The following is a 21,900-nucleotide window of genomic DNA, read 5'->3' as shown; positions in this document are numbered from 1 at the left end:
ACAACCTTAATATACAGTATGAGCCCCAGCACAATGTTTTGACTGATTTATGTGAAATTGTCTTCATTACCCATCTTCCTTAAACACCTCATAAAGAGGCTGCACTGCACTTAATATTTCACAATGTGTGATTGAGTTCCTATCTTGCAAACAGCAGAGGATCCTTTCTATTGGTGTGGACGAGCTATCCGCTGTCTAGGAAGTGATGCTGTGTGTGCTCGGAGTCTGTGAGTGGCTGCGCTTGTCATAGACGCACAATGCTGCTTATCCCCTTCGTGCATCTGGGTTCAGGATCTGGGTCCTTTATCCCCATGTAAGTTATTTGCCTTTTCCTTTAGTGTCTGATTTACATTGCACATCCTTTTTTTCACTCCTCCCCCTGAATTGACATACAGTGTGATACTGCTTACTGCCTAACAAAGTTCTTTATAATGGTGTCTGATTAATCAGTGAGATTTCCAACTACTAAAATCCGATCTTTCTCCCCTGACACTGGTGTTAACTGCTAAACGGTTCAACTGGCATCTTTCTTTTCATGTTCTGTGATGTTCTGTCTTCCTGAAATAGGCTGGAATTGTGCAGTCTGAGGCACCAGCTTGATAAATCATTCTACACCACTATGCTGCGTCCTTTTTGATATGTTGCTTTGTGCCTAGTTGTTGATAGCTTGCACTCATACTAACTTTTCAGTGTCTTACATTTCATCTCTGAGTCCGTGCTATTCTCTTTTCCTGACATTACAATTCAGTGCACTGCAGTGAAATAAGTTGAAATAAAATCTGTCATACTTTGATGATCCAGGGAGACTTCTGTCTAAAAAAAATAATTACCAAAGGGTTTGCACTGCTGTTTTCAGTTAAAGGTTTCTCAAGGTACAAGATTGGTGAAAGGACACACTCATTAACTAGAATGCTATCAATGAAAGGACTGATGCAATATTTTATAGCTAAGAGACTGAACATTTTTTCTCATGCAAGTGTCACTAAAACTAGAAGAATGGTCTCATGGATTTAAAAGGTATAAAAGTTGGGATAGGAGGTTGGTACTGTAAAGCATGGTGCAACAGTAATGTGGCTATTAGCTCTGCTGTCTCTGAGCTCTTGCGTCATGGGTTTGATTCTGGTCAGTGGTTACTCTGTGTGCAGTTCGCATGATCTCCTGGTGTTCCAGTTTCTTCCCACAATCTAAAAGATATGTTGTCCTTGTTAATTCCCCCATGTGCTGTACATACAGTATGTGTTTGCCCTGTGGCAGACTGGTGTCCAGTCCAGAGTTTATCATGCTTTGCACCTGCAGTACAGTATAGTCTGTCAGTCTGGGCTCTAGCTCACTGTGTCCCTGTATTGGAATATGTGGTTACTGAAAATGGGGGAATACAAGCAGAATGTTGTTTTTATTTTATTATACTTGGGGTGGGGGCTGAGAGAGAGGAGCTGGGGTTCCTGTTAAATGAGGAAAGTATGAGTCATTTTCCCTGACAAAGTGGAAAAGCAATGCCTGTCTTGTAATATAATAAACCCGAGACCTGTAGTGTAGCAATAATTGGCCTCATGAAAGTTAAAGTGGCAAGCTGCGTCAGCTCACGTTAGCTGAAAAGAAACAAGTAAAGGTTAATTCCACACTGGGAACTAGTGAGAGAAAAAAAGTCTCAATAGCCTGAAATCTTCTTTTTCTACTTCAGTGTGGAATTCATCTTCACTTTTTCCTTTGATTGAATTCTAGTTCATCAGTTAAAATCAATGTATTTATTTATGTAAATATTTATTTTACAGTTTGTAAGTGTGTAGGGGCTTTATTCAAGCGGAATTAGAAAAGACTTGCATATGATTGATCTGTTCAGTTAAGTTGTTATGATATAAAATCACTTTCCCAAACCAGAGCCTCTCACATTGCAAACCATCTGTTCCACTTTCAACTCCCTCCCGGTACAGTATATTCAATTAAGAGCTCTTTAACTCCATCTTGAACTTGAACTCTTTATCTACCACCTAGCTCCAACTGAATAGCACATCTCTGTTAGGTTAGAATTTGCTTCGCAAAGAACGTTAGCGAACAATATCAGCTGTTTATTCCTTTTTTTCAGCATGGAATACACCTATTACTTGTTCCTTTGCAGCCTACGCATGCTGACGCAGCTACCCACCTGAACTAATATCAGCTGTGTGCTGTAAACTTTGAAAAGAAACACTGTTTCTGGAAACATTTAGTTTTTTTAATAGATCGACGGAAAAAAAACATAAACCACTCTCAGGACTTCATTAAAAGTGCATTTTTTTATTTATGGGTGAGAGACATTTATCGTGCTTCGATATTTGGAATGATAATATACTGTACGCACTTTTATATATTTAATTAAACTACGTTTTTCAAATAGTACAGCAAGAATATTCTTGTTAAAGAACATGTAATAACCGAGGAGGAGTGCTCCAGTGTCCTGGACAGCTGCGATCTACGTTTTAGGTAAATGCTAAAGATTCAGGCAGATACTGTATTACTCAACTACAACTGCAGGAGTTCAGAAGAGGAAGAGGAACTCGTCACCACGAAAGACAATACGAGTCAGGAAATGCAAAGTTTTCTAATCAAATTTACCATTTCATTTGAAAGCTGGTGAGGCTTAGTAAAATTCAGAGTTTTTCAAGATAGGTAAGTGTTAGCTTATACACGTTTTAATATCCATTATAACAGGTGTATTCAGGTGTACGAGCACAGCAAAATACGGTCCGGTGTAAATGGGATTCTTGTTCGGTTTCTAAAAGATAGCCAGCAGAACATTCAATGTCTACACAAATACAGAAGAGTCCAGCACCACTGCAATGAAGAGGGATACCTGTAACCTTTTCCCCAAATGTCGAAACTTTGTAACTAGGCTGTTCCAGGGTGGATGGTACTGTATAGTATTTGCTACCGTTCTTCTAACCTGTGTAGGGCTTATCAGTAGTAGGGGAGGTACTTTAAACTCTGCACGCTATTGGAAAACGGGATCAGGAAGTTAATTAATTACTCTCAAGGCCCAGTAATGTTAATAGACTCACGGGTGTGCAGAGCCAGCCTCGATTAGACGGGACGTGAGTAAGCTGTACATTTGCTTTTGTATAGTATTGCATTTCATATTTGCCAAGAAGCGATATTAAAGTTTTTAACAGTTTTAAACCTGTATTACAGGAAAAAATAGTAAAAATTACCATGCTTGATCTGTACAGTACATCTGCTAATTTCGAAATCTTCTGTGTCACTTAATCATAATTTTGCTGAATACAGCTCACAAGACTTTATGTGTTTTGATGTTTGTAAGGCAAGGATGATGAAACCAGATGTACTGTAAGTACGGTGAGGCTACAATATAATCTTACATTCTCACCAGATGTGTGGTGAACAGGCAGTATCCAGGAGGGTGGAAATACAAGAATAACACTAAGTGTGATTTAAAAAATCAGACTGAACCAATGTTTTAAAATGTCTGCTTGTTATCATGATTTGGCAGCAGCATGGAGCAGTTATTAGTGCTGTGGACTCCAGGGGGTTCTGGCTGTAAGTCCCATGGGGTTTCACTCATATTGCCTCTGTAAGTTACCTGCTGTATAAATGGGTGCAAGCTGTCATTGTAAAAGAGAATTTGTTCCTACAGTAGTTGACTTATCTGGTCAAATAACAGATTAGGTCTTTAGGTTTACTGACACAGAAACTGAATGCTGAACTGAGTAGTGGGTGTAATCCGTTTATTTTATTCCTTAAGACATTTTGGTGGATTAGTAGACATAAAGATTGCCTTATGAAGGCTGAAATGTAATCCATAAATTAATTCCGAACACTGTTTTGTTATGTAGCAATAAAATAAAGATTTAAATAAATTCCCATTTGTTCCACGAGTGATAGAAATAGTTCATAGCTGGAAAGAAACCAGTAATACAAGGCATCTTTAAACTTTTTTGGAATCAGTTAAAAGAAGATTCAGTTAATTCCAGCCATTAAATTAAAGATTAAGAGAACCACGTTTATCCAGTTTTGAATAGAGCACATTATGTGGGAAGTGATATAATCATTTGAAATCCTGAAAGCTATAGTCAGAGTCAATACAGAGGACTACTTCAGGAACAATAGTGAAATAAAGGACAGAAATGGAAATTAAGAAGTGCTTTTAAGACTGAAAACTGGGGATATTCTTTGTCTCAAACATATGTTGATATCTAGACTCAAGTTATCCAGACATATTACTGATGGACATTTATTTCAGGAAACGCAGACAAAAGCAGACAAAAGAAGAAATTGGGCCAGATGGCCTCCTCTTCTTATAGTGTTCTTGTATAACAGCGTAACCCTTTGGAATGCCACACTGCCACTGCTGGTTAATTTCTCCTAATTATTAAATGTGGTAAGCCTATTCCTTCATATGCTTTCAGGATGTCAGACCTAGAGCTTCAGAGGCCTGCAGGTGGTGACACACACTGGCATTTCTACATTCCTGACATCTCATCTCCTTTATTGTAGCATCCATTTGTGCAGCTATGGAGACCTTAAATGGCAGGTCCCTGGGGGAGTTCCTGGAGGACATTGCCTTAGAGCTCGGCTGCAGCACCACAGCACAGGATGTGGCACTGCATCTGGATAAACATGACGAACTACGACATCTGAGAGAGCAGTTCCTGGTCCCTAAAGTCAAGGACTTGCCACCAAGTACGTGTTAAAACTCGTAATATTCTTGAGCCCAAAGCAGAGTGTTTTCAGTGACAATGTACAGTAAGTGTTCTTGGTTAGGAAAGCAGAGACGTTTTTACATTTTGCCCTCAGAGGTTATACTTTATGTATTAAATACGTGCCCTCATAAAGAGAAGATTCTGTTTTCAGTCACGAGAAATACCTTGCTCACATTGTTTTGCAATTAAAATGGTGAAAGTGAGTCATTTTGATCTCTGAGTAATCATGCTGCATGTTTCAGTAGAGACGTAGGATGGGTTTATTGGGCACTTTTTAGGTACTGTATCTCTTGCTTTTAGCTTTGGTCCCATTAATAATAAGAGAAGTAAATATGGTGCATGTGGAACACTTGTTTTATGTGTATAAATTTGTAAAGTAAAGAACACTTACAGTATGCAGCAATCCTCACAGCTTGCTTTATTCGGGTGATGGGCCTTTAAAAGGGGCATGCTGATACTGTGCAGCTGAAAAGAAGAAATGTACAATAATTGCCTGTTTGCCACCTCAGTACCACTGAGACAAGCACTATGGAGCTGGGCTGTGTTTTCCTGCTGAATAGACTTGTGCTTCTGTGAACTGCCCCAGCTGTGCTGACACCCCTCCACCTTCTCCTCCAATACACACTCTGAAAGCATCATAGTGTAGACTGGGGTCTCGCTCACTGTACCATCAACACGTTTATGTTCAGTTTCTAAATGTAACCCTTACTGAGCAATAAAAATATGAACTATTGAATAACTCAGTATACATTTACCTTTAATGATGATAAATCATCATTTTTTACTGTATGTCTTTAGGTGAATTTAAGATGAATAATCTCCAAACAACAGGAATGCTTTTAAAAAGGCATCCCTAATTGTGCCTCTGAGGCTCACTGACCATATACTAACTGAAACAGAACGTTGCTTGTAGTACTATCATACATTCCAGTACTGAAGGTCGTTTGGGGGAGCAGGGGATAGTGATCAGGACTCATATCTAGTTAATCCCAAGGAATAGCAACACATAAAAATTAAGTGTATTGAGCACGTTTATTTAATGTTTAGTTACAATAAATTTGTCTTAACCTGCTTGGCTGAGGCCAACCTCCTGGTGGTAGGACGTGGAGACTAGGACACGGCACGCGGAGTGAGGAGTGACCAACTGGACACAGGATGGAGGGGGGATGCAAAGAACAAGTTCGAAGGAGTAAAAGATTTCATAAAGCATCTATAGATTGTTCCTTTTCATTGAGAAAATGGCGTCAATAATGATTATGATTTAGAACAGATGAGGCGAATTGAACTTGGTTGCTGCCATCCCTCCAAGGCACAAACCTCAGCTGGGACACTGCTTTTGTGCCCTTGATTAAGGTACTCTGCTCTGATTGCTTCAGTAACATGCCTACTTGCATAAATGGGTACATGTGTAAATAGCATTAGTTAAAAGCTTCAGCCAAATTAATAGTAACCCAGTAAAATACTGCATTTTACTGGATCGCTCATAACATAACATAACAGCTTCATGTCACTGAGCTTTGGATGAGACGAGAAAACGAGGTGCATGGTATCGGGGCACTCATACAGTGCAGTAGATGACTAGTCTATACAGTAAAATTGCCATGTAGGTTGTCCCTCATGTGGCTGTGTATGGAGGGAGAAATGATTTCATTTGGTAAGATACTTCAGCCCTGAAACTTGTCTTGTTTCTTTAGCCGCAGTACCACATAGCAAAGTTACTGTACAAATGCTGATTTCAAGCATGACCCTGCATTTCAGCACTAGATTACCTATTCATGAGAACGGCACTTCATTAGTACTCTTTCTTTCTGTTAATAATTCCAAAGCTGACCTTTCAGTCGTGGATGGAGATGAGGACTCAATATACCTTGTGGGAAACTCACTTGGGTTGCAGCCTAAAACAGTAAAAAAATACATTGATGAAGAGTTGGATAAATGGGCAAAAATGTAAGTAACTTTACACATTTTAAGATTCATACAGTTCTCATTGGAAATTCCGGTAATATTCTGTATAATTATGATTTTAATGTTTATACCCATTACCCAGTTTTTTAACACTCATTCCAGTATTTCTTAAACATTTTAAATGAGATATTATTTATTGTATGATTTCAGGGGAGTACATGGTCACTTTGAAGGCTCCCGTCCCTGGGCTTGTGCTGAAGACTGTGTTGTAGAACTCATGGCTAGAGTAGTAGGTGAGATTTTTTAATCCATTTAAATAAATAACTGTGTATGTTTGTGTTTATGCTTGTAAGTGATTTTTTAAAGCCATATTATTATGCAACTTTGCAGGTAGAAGGAAGCATTAATGAGAACTTCTAATTATAACCATATGCTTTGTCATGTCAAATACTTTGACTATAGAAAGAAAGCATTCAAAGTGTGTTGGGAATTACTTAGTCGATATGAAACAGAAACTACAGGTAAAGTGTGAATGCTCAAATAGGGGTGTTGTAATTAGCAGAGCACTGCAGGGATCTGTGTTAAATTTAAAGTCTAGAGTCTAGAAAAGTCATTTTTGTGTTGTTTATTTTGATTCCTCATTGATATAAATTCACTATTTCAATCAATCAAAGTTTATTTATCAAATGCACAACAATACAGTGTGCAGCAGTAGTTGCTGGCAATGAATTGTCTTTTCTATGAGCTCACCGGGGGGAGGGGGGGGGGGGATAAAAATCACAGAATTAAAGTTACAAAATAAGGTTACATAATAATAGTGCAATAGAAATTGAATAAGCTAAACTCAGACATAACTCAATATAAATAGAGCTGCGTCCAGGGTGTATGCAATACATTATGTCCAATTAAAACCAAGTAGTGCAGTAGGCCGAATACAATGAAAACTGTATGTCCATGTAGCCATTATGGGTGATTTGCTAAAGGAGCTGCAGGTTGGCTATTTAGCAGTCTTATTGCCTGGAGGTAGAAGCTGTTCTGTAATCTGTTGGACTTTGACCGAATGCTTCAATACCGATTACCGGACAGTAGGAGAGAAAACAGTTTGTGACTAGGATGACTGGGGTCCTTGAGAATGGACCTGGCCTTCTTCAGACATCTAGCTGAGTAGATCTCCAGGATGCTTGGTAGCTCACAGCCGGTAATGAACTGCGCTGACTTCACCACCCTCTGCAGTACTCTGCGATCCCGGGTGGAGCAGCTCCCGCACCAGGCAGTGATGCAGCCAGTCAGGCTGCTCTCAGTAGTGCACCTGTAGAAGCTGGCCTGGATACTGTATATGACAGCATGCCGAACTTCTATAGCCTGCGGAGGAAGAATAGAATAGAGGAATTTATGTCTTCTAGATAATGATTATGATCTTCTGGATAATTTCAAAATGAACATTAAAACACAAACCATAGGGTACAAACAGAAACTATGTGGAAGTGCATTTAAAACCAAGAACAGGAGGCACTACTTCACTTAAATGATTGTTTAGGGAATATGCTGTCCAGACGTGTTGTTGAAGTTGATTCCCTGGATTCTTTCAAGAAAGGAGTGGATGAGATCCTTAGATCAACTACTTACTACCAAACATACTAGATGCTCCAAATGGCCTCAATTCATGTCTAACTTCTCTGATGTTCAAATGTTTTAATGTGGGGAAGCATTAAAAACGGGAAATAAAAGGTTAAAATACAGTATAGTGTATAATTAAATGTGTTGATTTAATTGAAGTTTTATTGACATTCTACACAAATAATACCTCATCTGAAGTATTATGCACGCTTGTGGTCACTAGGTTACAATAAATTTACCAGATATATTCCTAGGCCTAAAGGAATGTCCTACACTGACACTAAAGGAAAGTCATGTTTTTAGTCTTGTAAAGTAAAAACTACGAGGGGACCTTATTCAAGTATTCAGAATCCTGAAAGACATTAAAGAAGTGAACCCATTGAACGTCTTCAGAGCCAACAGAAAAACATTAACCTTAACATTAAATATTGAGGATATAAGTGGATACTATGGAGAGGTGCATTTAAAACCAGGAAAAGGAAAAAATGTATACCCATGGGCTTGTGGGAGTGAAAACAAGCTACCCAGCCACTCTGTTGAAACTCATATGCTTCCAAGGAACAGCTGGATGAGTTATTTGGCTCTCTTTGCTAGAAGCAACACGATGAGCAAGATGGGCCACATGGCCTCCTCTCTTTTGTGTTCTTTCCTAAATTCTTAAGTTCAAAGGCAAACATTAAGTTGTAAAATCATCAAGGTTAAAAAGGCTGTGTGTGACGGACAGTAAAATCTTTAATTTACTTTACGACAGGAGCAAAGACTGAAGAAGTGTCCCTGATGAATGGACTGACAGTGAACTTACATCTTCTCTTGGTATGGTGTTATTTAAAATTTAGTTGCTGCTGTTGTTTCTGGAGAAATTCTTTAATTAAAATTTTACTTGGATGTTGCAGCTTTCCTTTTATAAACCAACACCACAGCGTCACAAAATTGTAATTGAAGAGAAAGCATTTCCATCAGATCATGTAAGTGATATTATTTCCACTTCTTTTACCAATAAGTGACGTTACCAGTAATTTTACTTATTGTACAGTATACTGTATGTGTGGGAGGTCACTTGCCTTTTGTAGGTGAGTTTGTTAAGGATACATCAGGTTATTTAGCTTAGAAAAGTCAATATAGTACAGGTTTTTAATAAAGGATTTGAACTGCAAAGTTTGTAATTTTGAAATAAACATATTTTGTCCTCTTGGGTCCTGGGCTTTATTCTGGACTGTGTGGTCTTTATGTAAGTTTTTGTTAGGCGCTCTGGTTTCCTTCAACTTTCCAAAGACATGCTGGCTGGTTTAACTGCTGTCTTTATATTGTCCCTGCATGCTTGCCTGTCTCTCCTATCCAGCATGTAGTCCCTGTGCTCCTGGGATAGACTTTCTGATAATGGACAGGTAGAAAAATATTTAGGTGTTTTTAGGACCAAAGTTTGACCACTGTGCTTAAGGTTGCTTTTTCTGCAGTCATTTAATTCTAATTTTTCAACTAGAACATCTTTTATCAATCCAGATATTGCTGTAATACATTTTCTAAGAAACACGTTTCAGACATTATAACCAAATGTCACTAAGGTTAAATTATTTTCTTGTTTGTCATATCTCTGCTCTTTGCAGTACGCTGTTGAATCTCAAATCCGGCTCCGCGGCCTTGACCCTCAGCACAGCTTACTGCTGATGAAACCCAGAGAGGTAGGGCTTCAGACCTGATAACAATCCAGAGTTTTTATCTTACAGGAAACACTATAAAGATCCCATAAAAAGCTCCTGCATGGAAAGCAAAACTGCAGATTTTACTTAAGATGTAATGAAAGCTATGCCCAAAATATATTTTTCCAGTCAGCCTTTTATGCATGTGGCGATATGTTTTGGTATTGGTTAAGGTAAAAGTCTAGTGGAGTGCACTTGCAACTGAAAGGCTGTAGGTTCAAATCCCAGCTGTGGAGCCACTGTTGAGCAAAATAGTTCACTCAGACTGCATCAGCCAAATACAAGAAATTAATATTAATACAGTTTTAAACTATAGTGGTCAGGTTACACATTGGTTACAGTTATTGAGAGAAAAATATTACTTTTGAAAAGCAATGAAGCCAGTAAAATCATTGTATCTAACATTTCTTTTTTTTTGTTCTTCTTTTGAAGTTAATTAATTTTACTCCGTTGCAATTCTGTGATTCAGTAGGGTCTCTCTGAACTGATGGGGTGCGTGAGACTGTTAAAAAATGAAGTGGATGCATGAAAAATGAGAGATGCAAGAGCAAAGAATGTTAGTAATGATGAGCCATAAATATGACTTCTCTTCCTTGTGCTTTCATCCAGTAATTACTTCTTGATATTGTGCAGAACTGGTTCTAAGGTATCATGCTTCACAAAGACTCTCTCAGGACTGATGCTGTTTGACCAGCAATGGCACCTTTCCAAATACACAGCGTCTCTTCATTTTCTCAGGGTGAGGAGACTCTCAGAACTGAAGACATTCTCTCCACCATTGAAAGGGAAGGGGACTCAATTGCTGTCATTCTGTTCAGTGGGGTGCAATACTACACAGGCCAGCTGTTCGACATGCCCACTATTACGAAGGCTGGTCACAAAAAGGTAAAATGTTTACTTACAACAATCATGCACAGTATATACTCCAATATACAGGATGTATAGAGGATGTAGTATGTTTGGAGAGAGGCCTCAAGGTTCAAAAGCAGTGTTGTCTTTTGTGAAGATCCTTTTTTGCCTGTCTCATTTTCCCAGAGGGCATGATTTGATTTTGTATCTTTTTCTACTTCCTTCCACTGCGATCATTGTCAATTGATTGCAGTGTTGATTCCCACCCAGACTTACATTAAAATGTGTCACTGGGTCCAGGCAAAACACACTTCCTGGTGTCTTTGCAGAGGCTTGAAAGGGCTCAGCCCGAAATGGCTGCAAGTCCGACCTTTTCGGTTTTAAACCGGGGTGTGAGATTTTCACCACAGCTGGCAAGCGACACTTAAGGAAGTATCCATGCACACCAATACCAGTCTGTACGGTTTAAAATCTAAAATAAATTCTCAGTAGAAGTGTTTTTACCATATTCAAAGTAAACAACTTATTGAAATGACTTGTATTTGAAATTGTTCGATTTGCTCACAGTGAGAAAGCATTTTCAGAAAATTCCATGGTCTCTAACCCTAGAAACAGAAATGCCAGAACATGTCTAGAACAATTAACAAGTGAATAGTATTTCACTGATTGTCATGACCTCTAAGCTAATTACCTTTCATTTCTACTAAGGATACTCTTGAAAAAGACTATAAAACTTGCAATGTACTTCTCATTTGTTTGGTGCAAAGTTCCAGGGCAAAGATGCTGCACAGGAACATCTGTAATTATAACTGTCAGATTGTCATCATATTGGCCCTGTAGCACATGTAATGGCACATTTCTGAACAGCATGTCTTCACTCTGCTTGGTTATTGCTGTATCACAATTTCAACTTACAGATGGCAGCTCTTAAAACAGTTTTGAACTTGATCTGGGCACTGTGCGTTACTATAATTATACTTACAATGTTGCTTTTTAATGGCAACATTTTCCTAGTGTGTTATTGCTGAAATAAGGATGAAACAAAGGAGTTGTTCCTTATTTGAAATTCAGGTCATAAGTGCTATATGGTGCAATGAAGTAGGAGAAATAATAGAGCAAAAAAGTAGGACTTTACAGCCATCTAGTGGTTAAGATTTCAAAATGACAATGGCAAAAGCTGCACAAGGAAGATCCCAAAATTACCAGACAAGAACACACATATATTTTCCATGTACTGTATGTACAGAATAAAATAATAAACTTAACACATGATTTCTGAAGATATTCTGTTTCATAATGTTTGCTAGTTATTTTGATTTCTCACATTTGTTTCAGATAATATAGAAGAGTAGCCTACATTTCTCATGAATGTGCCATTAAATCTACTCATTTGCATGATGTAAAGTTTAATTTTGATTGTGTTTTATGCAAAAGACCTTGAGGTTTCTGCGTGATGGAAGGCTTCCAGACTTAAAGAGCTAAAGAGGTCGTTCTAAGAACCAGTTAATTTAGGCTGTATTGTATATGACTATCGTCCTGTTCCAGTTCACTAAAAAACTGTTTTGAATCACAAAATGTTGAATATGATTGAAGGCATTTATTAAATGATACATTTCAGCTATGGGCATGTACAGCATAACTGAGTTTAATAAACTTCAGTACGACAGTGCTTTGTCATCATGCAAATCACAGCATAGCATAGTGCATTAATGTGTTGTGTAATGCAGACCAAACTGTGATATGTAGGATATGTATAAGATTATACTGATGTTTTGCTCATTAAAATCCCGTATCATGTTTAGCAGGTGTACCCTTGCATACCAGGTTAAAGCTAACCTCATGATTTCTCCTGCAGGGTTGTTTTGTAGGGTTTGACTGTGCTCATGCTGTTGGAAATGCTGAACTTTATTTGCATGACTGGGGAGTTGACTTTGCCTGCTGGTGCACGTACAAGGTAGGACTTTGACTCATGCTACTGTAGGTCACCGTGGACAACTTCTTGTCTGTCAGCACAATTTATCCAGTAATCACCTGAAGCTCAGAGTCATTTTTTTCTTCATGTAGCCATGTTGCAGGTGTTTGCAATGTTTATGTAAATAATGTGTATGCTAGCCTTTTTTTAAGACTATCTTGATGTAAATGGTAGAAGAAAATCAACACACACAGGTGAAATTCAGAAGTCCTCAGCAAGAAGATTTTAAACCTCTTCCACGATAAAAATCTATCTAGGTTGTTACCTTAATCTTCTGTTTTAGGTTGTTCAGCTATTTTCTTTTTAAAATTCTTGTCATAGTAATAAATGATTGTGGCAAATTCAGGGATGTGGAATATAATATTTCCATACATTTATTTTGTCCAGTATGTGAATTCTGGGGCTGGAGGTCTTGCAGGGGCGTTTATTCATGAGAAGCATGCATACACAGTCAAACCCACGTAAGTACTGGACTTCAACCTGAGCTACACTTAAGGAACTTTGTAGATATGGTTGTACAAAACTCATTATATATAAATATATAATATATAAACATATAATATATATTATATATTAATATATAATATATTATATATAAAATTCATTGTATCCAAAAAGAGTAAATCACCTATCCCAGAGCAAGTCATTTATATGGGTTCATGATTTATAATTTGTACCCCATTAAAATTGTATAATTTAATTTATACAATACACTTTGTAGATTTTATCAAGGGCTGAAACATTTCTAATCTGTCCCTATGTTTTTGTTTCTTTTTTTTTACTCTAGAAAGCGAATTATAATAAATAAAATGCAAATTATAATAAATAGATATGATTATGAGCTTTAAAGTTTTTATGTTCTTTTTAGGCTATTGGGATGGTGGGGTCACAAGCTGAAAACAAGATTTCTTATGAATAATGGTAAGTGCTTGTTTTTTGGTTGTATCACCTAAAAAAGTTCTGTCTTGTTGAGAATTGAGTATCTTATTAAATAAACTTTGTGTCATTTCCAGTTATATTTCATAATCTTCCCTGTAATCCTGTAATTTAGCTCTTTACATTTTCCTCTGTCCAGTCTCAGGATTTTTTTATGTCAAAAGTAATTTAAACTAAAAGAGCTTCTAACACTGAACATGAACACAGCAGCTAACTGAAGTTATTTTAAAGAAGGGAACATCCAGCAGGGTCAGTGTACGTGTGTTCAACCAGATTTCAGGCTGGGCAAAGGCACAAGTACAGAACAGATATTACAGTCTAAACAGCTTCAGGATCAGCGCCCCCCTGGCGGTGATTCCTGAATGATAGGAATGTGCCAGATTTCTTATAAGCAGCTTCCGAAGTGTCAAGTTTTGTATAACACTGCAGTGCTGATACATTAATTATTATACGGTAATGAAAAAATTGTATGCACTGTCTGTTCAGCAAAGAATTTAAAGCTCGGTTTATTTCAAGCACGATGCTGCATTACAAACCTCTTCAAGAGGTATTGGGTATTAAACAAGGAGAGAAATGATTAATGAGCTACCACATAGATTATATTGTTTTAGCTCAGGAAGAGCACATTTATGCAAATTATTTTATGTTGAATTTAGCTACAAATTCATCTCAAAGGGAGGTTGAATTATATTGGGCTTGAGATTCCTGGTTTAGTTCAATTTCATATTTTTTTCCCATTTGCTTTAAGCTTTAAGGGCAGTAAGAGGCTGCCTTAACCTCACTGCTGTAAAAAGCCTTATTGATTTATTTGTTCATAGATTCCTAATCAAATGAGCTGCCAGGGCTATGCAGTGTTTTCTGAGCCTGCATATTCAGCTTTTAACAGTGAATAATGTTTGCCTAATGGTGATGTGTGCTGATATGTCTTAGCTTATACTGACACCTAGTGGATCATGACATTGGAAACTGACACTAACGTATATTTCTCCATCCTTTGCCCATTTTGCCATGTTTCTTCGACATGTGAGATGTTGGCCAGTAATTAATATACTGTAAATATCTGTTGATTTCATAATAGAATTTTGTAGTAATAACACTAAATACATTTTCACTACCTTAAGTAGTAGTTGCAAATGAATATTTTATGTCAGCTTAAATAAATTACTGAAACACAAACTAATGGCATCAATATCACTTATTCCGGAGGAATAGACTTCTCCTAATTAAGATTTTTTTGTGATTAACTGGTTTTGTGCGTAGAAATAATTGTAAACTAAAAATAAAACAATAGTTGTATTCCTTTGTTAAAATCAGGCAAAATAAAAAAAAATCAAAGAGGAGGCCCTGAAGCAGTGTAACCCATCTCTTTAATCTCCTAGAAATGGATTTAAGCCCTGGAATAAATGGATACCGCTTGTCAAATCAGCCTGTTTTATTGGTGTGTTCACTGCAGGCAAGCTTAGAGGTAGGTTATACAGGTAATTCGTCTAGAGATTTTTCTTGTGCAGAGCTATGTTAGAGCTAGCTTTAGCTGATCTTTATTTTAACTTGTACATGTAACAGAACACTTGCAACTGTACAGTAATTGGAATCACAGGGGGCCATAATTAAGTAATTCTAGCAATCAATAATAATGTAAGTTTATCCAGTTATGTAGTCTGTTCACATTTTGTTTAATTGATCATTTTCAAGAATAGCAAGAGAGAAGGAAGCAGTACAAAGTATTTATTTGTTTTTATTATGTATTATCCTCCTCTAAAGGAAATGCAAAAGAGGAAATGTTTTGCTGAGAATTTACTGCCTGTGTACCTCTTAAAAAGATGGTCTGTGTTAACAGTTCTTTCAATCCTAATAATCTATTTTAATGCTGGTTAAACTTTTTGTCATTCTTCCTGTTGGCCATCTTTAGCATGATTATACCGTATACTGTATGATTATTGTTTATAGAAGATACCATTGTCTGGGGCAATGTCCAATACATACTGTAATATAAGAAATTTACCTTGCAAGGTCTGTGCAAATAATTTAAGATAAATTGTTCTTCTTCATTGGTATTATTCTAATTATTTCAACTGTGTAAGATATAGTATATTAGCTGCTACTATACATTTCAGTTTTCAAGCAAAAGAAAGTTCTGTGTTGTTTATGTTCTGTGTTTAATAAAACAGTTTGGCTTACTGAGTTAGGTGCTGCAACATGGAAGAACATCTGCATCCAAAATGTCTGCATTTTCATGCCCATTGATGTTATTCTTTAACTGAACATTTGTTATGTCACATTTCAAATTTGGTTAAAAACAAGTGAAGAATGAAGGATGATACAGAACTGTAACAAGCAATACATTAATTAAAGGAACAGGTGCAATGCAGTTATTGACAGACATCACCAAGAAAAAAAATAATTGTTAGCGTGCAGTTTGGTTTTTTGTATCAAGGCAATTAGTTTTGGATGGGTACCTTAGCTTTTATCTTACATGTTGTGGTTTTATCTCTGCTGTTTTAATACAGTATATTGTGTATTCATTACATATGAATTATCAGCATTTAGGCAGCAGGAGAGGCCATCTGAGTCAGCAGCTGTAGAAGGCTGCAGGCTGTCTGACATCACATGGCCTCTATAAAAACAGCTGTTTGCAAACCTTTTTGGGCAGAACAACACCATTCAGCAACCACACTATTAATCTTATTTTTGTAAAATGTTATTCAAAAGGGTTGTGGACATTTAAGACTTCATAGGACTATTGACGTTCTGACATGTGAGCCTGTTCTATAAAAAGATGTTGCAGACTAGTGCACTGTTTATTAATCACTGTTCTGACATAATTGACGAGCAATACAACCAGATTCTGGAAATTTTCTTCTGGGTGTTTTATGTACTTTAACCTAAACTGTACTGAAATGTCTACTTTAAACAATTGAAATACTGTGAAATGATCTTTAAAAATGAGCAAAATAGTATCAAATAAAGGTTGTTTGTACAGGAGTTTTATATGTTAGATAATTAGGACTGAGTGTACAGCAGATATGACTTGCAAATGAGTATATATTGATGGGAATTATTAGAAATGCCAGCAAAATATATATATTCTCTATTTCATTGCCTTAACTCATTGAATAGGCATGACTTTTAATAAATTTCACCATTACGTTTTCAAGTACAGTATCTGTGATCACATAAACAGACAAAATCTAAAAACAATGACAGCTGAAATGAAAGATTGTCCTTGTCGTATAGTTGTGTATTGTAAAGTGCCCCTTACACTGATGTGTTTTTCCTTTGTGGCAAGGTCTTCAATCTAACCAGTATGAAAGCCCTAAGAAGGAAGTCTGTCCTCCTGACGGGGTACCTGGAGTATCTGATCAAGCACCACTATGCTCAAGATGAAACGGATCCAGACAAACCTTATGTCTCCATCATCACCCCTTCAAACACAGAGGAGCGAGGCTGCCAGCTCTCCCTCTCTTTCTCAGTTCCCATCAGGGCTGTTCACAAAGAGCTGGAGAAGAGAGGCGTAGCAGTACGTGCTTTTCACTTGACATCTCAGTACCTTTTGACACACCCTTAGACTTTCAGGGGAGAGCTGCAGTAAATAGCACACAACAGTTGAATGGCACTCGCTTATTTTATAAGATATCTGTAAAATCTGTTTTTCATTCCCCTTATCTTGTTCGTTTGTGCTTGTTAATATGCAAGGCTCTGTTATGTAGGTGCAAAGACGATTACCTGTAAACCACATTTAACCACTAAGAAGATCAGAAATGCAGCAAAAAGCAAAGTGTTTTAAAAATATATGGTAATAGGAATTTTCTTCTTTTTCAGTGCGACATGAGGGAACCGAATGTCCTGCGAATTGCACCAGTACCTCTGTACAACTCATTTAATGATGTGTACCAGTTTGTCAGGGTTTTGGGATTGGCTCTTCTTGCAAATAGGAGTAGATCTGCACAGTGATTTACCCGGAGTTAAAGACAACTTTGAACAGGTGCTTGGGCAGATTTTGATTCCTATATTTAAAGAAATAAATTAAACGGCATATAATTTTAGCCTACTATTTCCATTCTGAAGCTTTACCTTTGTGATGATTGTATATTCTGCTGCTAAATGGGGCTCCATTCCATAAATCAAGGGGTGGACTTACAGTACTTTTCTCAGACAGCGATATTTAATGCTGCCCCATTTTTTTTCAATAAATAATGACAAAGTCACACACACACACGGAGAACATGTCAGAGTTATATGTCGTCGTTTCCTCCATTTTCCTGTCCATCATACCTTTCCATCTGTGTATTTTCACAGGGACTCCTGTTAAAGACATAAAAAAAAACAATTCTTTCTTACACTGAATTCAATCCTTTACGTAGTTCTCACTCTCAAGGACTGACTAATCTTCTTTCTCTCCATTCATTTACAGGTTTTCTTTTTTTAGTGCCTTCCACACTTCCCTGGAGTTTGTCTCCCAGTTCTCCAATGTTATCGGTCCGTACCTACTCTGACATCGTCTTTCTCTCGTGTTCCTGCTCCCTCCCCAGTTCACCCAGACACGTGAAGAAGGCTTCACCAGTGAAACGGCATTTTCTTCTTTTAACTGTTCATTTCATGTAATTAACCTCAACTTAATTCCTATTTCAGTATTCACAATCTTAATAAAAATGTTTCGATTGACTGTTAAGGAAATTGTCTTTAACTGCATTACAGTTTCACATACTGTAGGCAGAACTTGGACAAAGATTATATGAAAACCTGGTTAAATGCTTTTAAGTTCTTCCCCTGGCTCCTGTTGAACAGGAAGCCCCATTTAACCCAGAGGTGAGACAAATAGACAAGACTGGATCCACAACAGCTAAGACAGATTCAAAACAAAAAATATATTTATCGACCTTTTACCAATCATATATCTATATAAAGGTAAATGATATTGTTCTACAATGATAAGGCAAATGGTGTGTAAGTGAAAAAGATTTATAACAGACCACAAGAGAGGTAGTCTGCTCTCTGATACGGACAAGTATAATTGCTTCCTTTACAAAACTACAGTATTTCCCAGCTTGACTAGATGTAAATATTTGCATAGAAATATTTTTTTAATTGCCGGGTGCACTAAGAAAATCATCAAAGCACAGTTCGTCTTGTGGCGTCATAAGAAAGACATTCAAACACCTTTTGTGCAGTACTTGCAAACTTCAGTAGGTGGCATGGAGATCCAGAGAATCCAAGGCACACCGCAGACCCAAACCCATGAATCGGCATAAGGAAAAACTTAACAAACTTTAATAGACCATATTAATGTGCTTAGATTAAACATTATCTCCTATAATTCTTGAATCCTTGTCTAACACAAATTCCACACCAATTAAAGACAAGGGCTGGTGGGGCTCTTAACCTTAATTATTCCTAAATTGTACGAATTTAGATCAGGAACTGAATTTCTTACTCAGTATTGTTGAATATTGTTACGTCCCAGTGTGTGTTCTGTGTGTGTTTTTTCTGTTATGTCCACACTGCTGACCCTTGATTGTTCTCCCTTCCCCATTGGCCAACCATCACACCACTGTTTCAGTATGATGTCATCATTAATTAGCCTCAGCCAATCAGAACACATCTTATTCAGCATATAACATGGAGGTTTTCAGCAAGGAGAGGCCTTTTGTTTGACCTCGGTCCCGTTCGCTTCGCTTCGCTTGTTGGTTTGATTTGCTTTGTGTGTGTTTATTTTCGTATAGCTTCGGCTTTGTTGTTTTGTTGGTTTTTTGTTAGTTTCTTTGTACTTTTGTTTGTTTGTGTGTTCATCCTTGTTTTGCCATTACCTTGCCCCAGTGTTACATGTTCAACTTTTGAGTTCTTTTGTACCCTGCCCCTGTTTATTACTCTTGTTTTCCCTTATTTGTATTCCTGGTTCACTTGTGTTTTGTGTGAACTTTTGTATATAAGGTTAGTTTAGGTTGTTGGGTACACTTACACACTTAGTTGATTTTGTATTAGTACACTAGTTTAGTATGGGTGAGTGCCATTTGTCTTGTATGGTTTTGGGTAGTCAGTGCAGGTTAGCTAGGGTGTTGAAGACGCCAAAGACCGTGTGTTTCGGGTTTTCTTTTGTAGTCAGATTAGCTTTCCCTCACTGTCCTAGCCAGCTCCATTTTGTTTGTTATTTTCTTTCCTTTGGCACCACTCTAGTTCCTTACCCTTGTTATCACGCTTCCTAGTCCCTCACCAGAATCCCCCTGCTTCCAAACGAATTATCCTAAATGTTACACCCCTTTACCCCTAGACACTTGGGGTCATAACAAATATATTTTTGATTTGCTTTTTTTTTCAACACAGAAACATTGTGAGACATTACATACTGTATATACTATATACAGTATTTTTATATAAAGGTAGTTCCTGTTGCTTCTGGTAGTTTGCTCAGGAGCTGCTAAAATGATTTGTGTTTTTGTCAGTGAAGAAGAGAAAATTGAATTACTTGCTCACACAGTTTGTTGTGGAAGCATTTAAACCAAAGCAGCATGAGCTCATACAGGCTTTGGTCTATTGACACCAGTGAAACACATCTCAACAAACCCACCGATGTCATGGACATATTATTCATCTATCAACAAAGAAAGAAAGCATGAAAAAAAACAAGGCAGAATGAAAGATAAAAATATGCTACTAGTCAGAAGAATCTCCCAAAACTCATTTAAAAGAAATGCACCAATGAAAGTTGTTTGGAAAGTGCCGTCAACCAACATACTTCCGCCATCTTACTGAAGACTGGGCTGCCACTACTACCACTCACAAGACCATCCATTCTACGTTATTCCTGTGTTTCTGCTTATCTTTAAGTATTCCTTCTTCTCTGTGTATTGTATATACAATATATAGGATTTATTTTCGATTTTCAAGAGCTGACTCCTGTTATTCTTGCTTCCTTTTGTTTTCCTCAACATCCTGTCCAACATACAGTACTCAGTCCTGAGGATCTCAAGCCTCACGGCTTTCTCCTTTCTCCACGTTCTTCAATTTAATTTTGATTCTTTCTTCTTAATTCTTCTGCTCATGTGCCCTGGCATCCAATTCGGCTTTGAATTCTTTACCCTGCTAGTGATGGTGCCGTCTCCTTGGCCCTACTGTAGGTCTGTCTGGCATCGTACCTCCAGCGAAGTCAGCAGGCATCCAGCAGCATTTAATGTCTACCTTCTCTCTCTGTTGCAATGTCTACATTCTCATACTGTACCTGCACTTTTCCTTCTGTCACTTTTGTCTTCACTCGGGGGTTCTTCACTAGGGGTTCAGTTGTTTCATTTTAGAGTCAAGCCTCCATGTCTTATGACTAGGAAGCTATACCTCAACTAAGTGGGTAAAGTCAAAACGTATTATACTTATATACTCAATAAGCATTTTCAACACATCCAGGTCTTAAATGTTTCTATTCCTTCTGAACTCCTTGTGAACATTTTTATGATGCGACTCACCCACTTTGGCCAAAACCATTTTCAATTTTTCCTCATACTGTAGCTTTCAGCATTCCATCATTAACCTTTGAAATAACTAACCTTCTTTCCAATTTCAATCATTAGTTGAAAATAATGTCTTTAAATCCATTGGAAACAGACAAATTAGCATTGATAATTATACCATTCCTGTAGAGCTTTCAGAATTAGTTCTCTGATGCTATAAAAGCTTTTGAAAGAGATTTACTGGATGAATAAGAGCACATATGTATAAATATGATCACCTCCCTCACCTGTTTGATGCTCAGAGTAAGGCTTTGAACATCCCTTCCTGAAATGTTTTGTGTCTCTTTCAACAGAGAGCTTATTAGATTAAATTAAATCATGGATAAGGTTTGAACTGTGTCTTTAGACTATCTGTTCCATTTATTGTACAATACATTATATTAAAAAAAAAGTTCAGTATGCTTTCCAGGCCTCTAGAGCTTGGTATGGAAACCTCTGTTCACTGGTACTTGTTTAAGATATGTTTTGAAATTGATAGTTGCTAAAAAGAGACAGAAAAGGAGAAGTGTAACAACAAATATGGCTTGGTTATCTGCAGCAGTTTCCTGGTTAGGAAGGTGTTTAAAACTACTAAAGAAAAAGACTAGAAAAATAAGCAATCTTACAAGATGTGCTTGGTCTTTTCTTTGATTACTGTGCATCTAATAATTAGAACACCGTTTCAGTTAGTCTATTTCTGCTCATAAAATGCTTCCAGGAAGTGGTTTTTGAGTTGCAGGTTTTTGGTATGAAGT

The 21,900-nt window shown here is 37.3% G+C and overlaps 1 protein-coding gene across 5 annotated transcripts; it reads left to right on the top strand.

Moving 5' to 3' along the window:
* Positions 1 to 206: 206 nt before the first annotated feature.
* On the top strand, positions 207 to 18,344 carry kynu (kynureninase). 5 transcript variants are annotated; one of them, XM_088606290.1, is made up of 15 exons: positions 207 to 313; positions 4,489 to 4,674; positions 6,521 to 6,641; positions 6,810 to 6,892; positions 8,968 to 9,029; positions 9,110 to 9,181; positions 9,821 to 9,895; positions 10,652 to 10,798; positions 12,618 to 12,716; positions 13,122 to 13,195; positions 13,603 to 13,655; positions 15,050 to 15,135; positions 16,957 to 17,187; positions 17,490 to 17,652; positions 18,082 to 18,344. In XM_088606290.1, exons 2-14 carry the CDS (start codon positions 4,506 to 4,508, stop codon positions 17,619 to 17,621), a joined length of 1,404 nt encoding a protein of 467 aa, XP_088462416.1. In that variant the 5' UTR covers positions 207 to 313; positions 4,489 to 4,505; the 3' UTR covers positions 17,622 to 17,652; positions 18,082 to 18,344. The 5 variants fall into 5 exon arrangements, with proteins under 5 accessions (XP_088462416.1, XP_088462415.1, XP_088462414.1 ...); XM_088606289.1 differs by lacking the exon at positions 207 to 313 and adding an exon at positions 2,495 to 2,646; XM_088606288.1 differs by lacking the exon at positions 207 to 313 and adding an exon at positions 2,928 to 3,068.
* Positions 18,345 to 21,900: the final 3,556 nt, after the last annotated feature.

The sequence above is a fragment of the Lepisosteus platostomus genome, chromosome 14 (assembly GCF_059453375.1).
Source record: "Lepisosteus platostomus isolate fLepPlt1 chromosome 14, fLepPlt1.hap1, whole genome shotgun sequence".
Lineage (NCBI taxonomy): Eukaryota > Metazoa > Chordata > Actinopteri > Semionotiformes > Lepisosteidae > Lepisosteus > Lepisosteus platostomus.
This window is presented reverse-complemented; position numbering and strand designations above follow the sequence as displayed.